This window comes from Phaseolus vulgaris, chromosome 1 (assembly GCF_051622355.1).
Source record: "Phaseolus vulgaris cultivar YP4 chromosome 1, ASM5162235v1, whole genome shotgun sequence".
Classification (NCBI taxonomy): Eukaryota; Viridiplantae; Streptophyta; class Magnoliopsida; order Fabales; family Fabaceae; genus Phaseolus; species Phaseolus vulgaris.
In genome coordinates, this window is record NC_143498.1 from 2,051,261 (window position 1) to 2,055,416 (window position 4,156).

General features: G+C 40.4%; 1 protein-coding gene across 1 annotated transcript; it reads left to right on the forward strand.

Moving 5' to 3' along the window:
- The first annotated feature begins 1,307 nt into the window (after nt 1-1,307).
- On the forward strand, nt 1,308-3,832 carry LOC137816367 (protein ROOT PRIMORDIUM DEFECTIVE 1). Its single transcript, XM_068619471.2, has one exon. It carries the CDS (start codon nt 1,850-1,852, stop codon nt 3,254-3,256), a length of 1,407 nt encoding a protein of 468 aa, XP_068475572.1. The 5' UTR covers nt 1,308-1,849; the 3' UTR covers nt 3,257-3,832.
- The last annotated feature ends 324 nt before the right edge of the window (nt 3,833-4,156 follow it).

The window sequence follows — 4,156 nt, forward strand, 5'->3', positions numbered from 1 at the left end:
TTATTTTTTCACTTTTTGCGTTTTTTATATATTGAGTTTAGGAGGCACAGTACATTCCTTTTCAGAAAATTTTCTTTTAATGTAGGCCTAAAAAACATATCTATTTAGAATTCAAAACAACTCTTCACATTTTTTTTTTCAATCTAAATTCAGATTTTTTTTATTTTATTTTTTGGCACACAAAGATTTTTAGGACTTCCAATTGGTATTTCTCTCTCTTTTTGTCCTAATTGATTTCTCAACATTGACTTTTTTCCTATTTCTCACGTCCTAAATTGTTGCCTACTTTTTAGTGGTGTGTTTTTCTTTTGACGCGTTTAGTGGTGAGTTTTCCTTTCGACAATGTATTTTGTGGGTTTGGAACCATCTCTTAGAACACTTTATTGGATTCGTTACTCTTTTCACTTTTCTTTAGTTTTATAGTTTTTGCTCTTCTTTAATTTTCTAATTTTCGTTCTTATTTATGTATTAGCATAAGATAATTTTAATAAAAATTGTGTGACTATAGAGGGAATGATCATTTTCTCATTAAAAAAACTAAGAAAATAGAAGAATAGACGTGTTATTTAAAATCATGCGTGGAGGATTTTGTCTTATTAGATTTCAAATTAATTTTATAAAAGTTGTTAAAACTACAACCCTTAAGTAGTTCTGATTTGTAAAAAAATAAAAAATAAAATAAAATAAAATAAAGGTTGTTTGAGATAACAAAGTTTGGTTTTTTATCTTTTCACTTTAATCTATCAAACAAATGTTTTTAATCAATTACAATAACTAAAATGTGGATTTTAAAGTGTTTTAAAAAATCAAACAAAATATAGATAAATCATCAACACTTACATAATCATTAAATATCAAAGCATAAGTGTACCGGTATGGCCGAGACGGCCGAGGGGCCGAGACCTTAGAAGACTTGGCCGGGAGGCCGATACCTTGGAAGGCTTGGCCGAGACGACCGAGAGCCCGAGACCTCAGAAGACTTGGCCGAGAGACCGAGACCTTGGAAAGCTTGGCCGAGACGGCCGAGGGGTCGAGACCTTAGAAGACTTTGCCGAGAGGCCGAGACCTTGGAAGGCTTGGCCGAGACGACCGAGACTACTGGAATATGGCCGATGGCCGACCCATGCCATGATGATTTGGCAGACGACCGACCCCTATTACAGTAATATAAAATACATATAAAAATGTGTTGATGTGTTTTTCTATACAAGATATTCAAGAGGAAGATTACTCATGTATTTTTCTATACATTTGAACTATAGTAACTATTTCTGTTTAAAGGTAAAACTATAAAAATGTGTCTCTTTGTTGGAATAAATACATATAAATATTGTTTGTGAATAAAAAATAATTGTACTCTCATATTTATCCCTACAAAATGAATTTTGAAGATTGATTAATTGTACACATTATTTAATCTTCTAAGGTCTCGGCCTCTCGGTCGTCTCGGCCAAGCATTCCAAGGTCTCGACCTCTCGGTAAAGTCTTCTAAGGTCTCGGCCTCTCGGTCGTCTCGACCAAGCCTTCCAAGGTATCGGCCTCTCGTCCAAGTCTTCTAAGGTCTCGGCCCCTCGGCCGTCTCGGCCAAGCCTTCCAAGGTCTCGGCCTCTCGGTCAAGTCTTCTAGTCTCTCGGTCGTCTCGCCCATACCGGTACACTTAATTTGATTAATAATTATAATTGCAGGTAATAAGCCCAATTAATAAGCCCATTCGAAAAAAGAAACCCCAAAAAATACAATAATTCCATTATCACCCCTCTACGTTGCTATTTTCCCAACCTACCCCTTCTTCTTCACACTTCACTGCTTCATCCTCCATAGCCGAACCAGCAAAACCCTAAACCCCAAAATGCGAGTCTTCGCTTCTCGAACCTCCAACTTCTTCAAGCGCAATCTCGAGAATTTCCCATACAATTTCAACTTCTTCAGAGAATTCGCGCAATCCACTGCAATCCCCAAAAAGCAACTTAGGGTTCGCGACCACGGCTACGACAACTACATGGAAGTGGAGAAGAAAACGCGCAAGGTCCTCAAATTTCAGAGCATCATCCTCTCCGAGCCCAGCCAATCGCTCCCAATCTCGCGCCTCGAAACCCTCGCGCGCCGCTTCGGCTTCACGCGCTACGAGGCGGGTGCGTTCATCCTCAAGTTCCCACACGTCTTCGAAATCTTTGAGCACCCCGTCCAGCGCATCCTCTTCTGCCGCCTCACCCGCAAGGCCATCCTCCAGATCCAGCAGGAGCGCCACGCGCTCTTGGAGCAGATAGCACGCGCCGTCACGCGACTTCGGAAGCTTCTCATGATGTCGAATGAAGGCAGGCTCCGCCTCGAGCACGTACGCATCGCACGCGCCGCCTTAGGGCTTCCCGACGACTTCGAAAACGCGGTGGTTCTGAGGTACCCTGAGTTTTTCCGTTTGATTGATGCCAATGAAACTAGGATGAAGTACATTGAGGTTGTGGAGAGAGACCCTAGGTTAGGGACTTGTGCGATTGAGGAGGCTAGGGAGAGGGAGTATAGAGAGAGAGGTGGTGATGCTGAGGATATTAGGTTTTCTTTTGTGATTGATTTTCCACCTGGTTTTAAGATAGGTAAATATTTTAGGATTGCAATGTGGAAGTGGCAGAGGGTTCCTTATTGGTCCCCTTATGAGAATGTTTCTGGGTATGATTTGAGGTCCATTGAGGCCCAGAAGAGGACGGAGAAGAGAGCTGTCGCCACCATTCATGAGTTGTTGTCGTTGACTGTGGAGAAGAAGATTACATTGGAGCGGATCGCACATTTCCGGATGGCGATGAACCTGCCCAAGAGGTTGAAGGATTTCCTGCTCCAGCACCAAGGTATTTTCTATGTCTCCACCAGAGGGAATCAGGGGAAGCTTCACACTGTTTTCCTTAGGGAGGCGTATAGGAAAGGCGAGCTGATTGAGCCGAATGAGTTGTATTTGGCACGGAGGAAGCTGGCTGAGCTTGTGCTGTTGAGTCCTCGGAAAGCCAAGGTTAATCAGGAGTTGGTTGGGTACAGGAGAAGCAGATTAGAGGACGAAATGGGGCAGGTAACGAGGACGTATGTGGAGGATGCTTGTGAAGATTTTAAGGGGGAAGATGGTAATGATCTGGATAAGGATGCAGAGGATGATTTGACGTCAGATATAGGTTCTGATGTTGATTTGGGAGATGAGGGTGACGATTTTGTGGATATGGGAGATGAGGGTGATGATTCTCTGGATAGTGTCTCATTACAAAGGACATCATAGCTGAGTATTTGGGAACCTATTTGAGCTACATTTCCTTCAATTTTGCAAATGAGAGAAAGTCTCTTGATATAGTTCTGAATTCTAACTACTGAATTTTTTGAAGCAGTATAAAATGAGGAGTTAAGATTCCTGTTTTTGCTTCATCTTAACTGAAGTAATATGATTTGTAGTGATTATTAACCCAGTCTGATCTACAGTGATTTAGTCCGACCGACTGGGTTCCTTATGAAAAGTTTTGACTCTCCTGTAATGGAGGAGGGGAGCAATACTGGTCCTATGTAATACTGGTAAAAACATACATGTAATACTGGTAAAAACATACTGGTAAAAAAATACGGCCAAATTTCGGTCGACCAAATTTTATAGGAAGAACCTGAAGAAGAGAGTGATGATGATATGGGATTCGGCTTGTTCGATTAGGGACTTTTTCGATATCATGTCAAATTTTGTGATTCTTTAACTTTGTAGTTTCCGTATGGTTATTTTTAGGTTTTCTCTTTGTGCTAGTTATTTATATTTGTACAAGACCTGATTTAATAGTACTGTGATGAACTTTGGAAGGTGGGTTTATGTTCATTTTTGAAATCTGATGGGAGAAATGTTTACTCTATTTTTTTCTTGCTTATTATTTTTACCTCCACTGTTGTATATTGTCCTACTTTTTTCTTTGTCCTGGCACCAATTTTTCCCCAATGGATTTGTTTGAATGTTGTTTTGGTAAGTTTGAGGTATTAAAACTTAGTCACCATTTTTCAAACAACACCCAGCATTGTCAAAATTAAACCAACGACCTTTGTGCCTGTATTTGACTGAATCATTGAGATGATTCGATTTACAGTTGGAATATGATTGGTAAAACTAATCTTGGTCCATACTTTTGATCTAGTTATACACTATTGG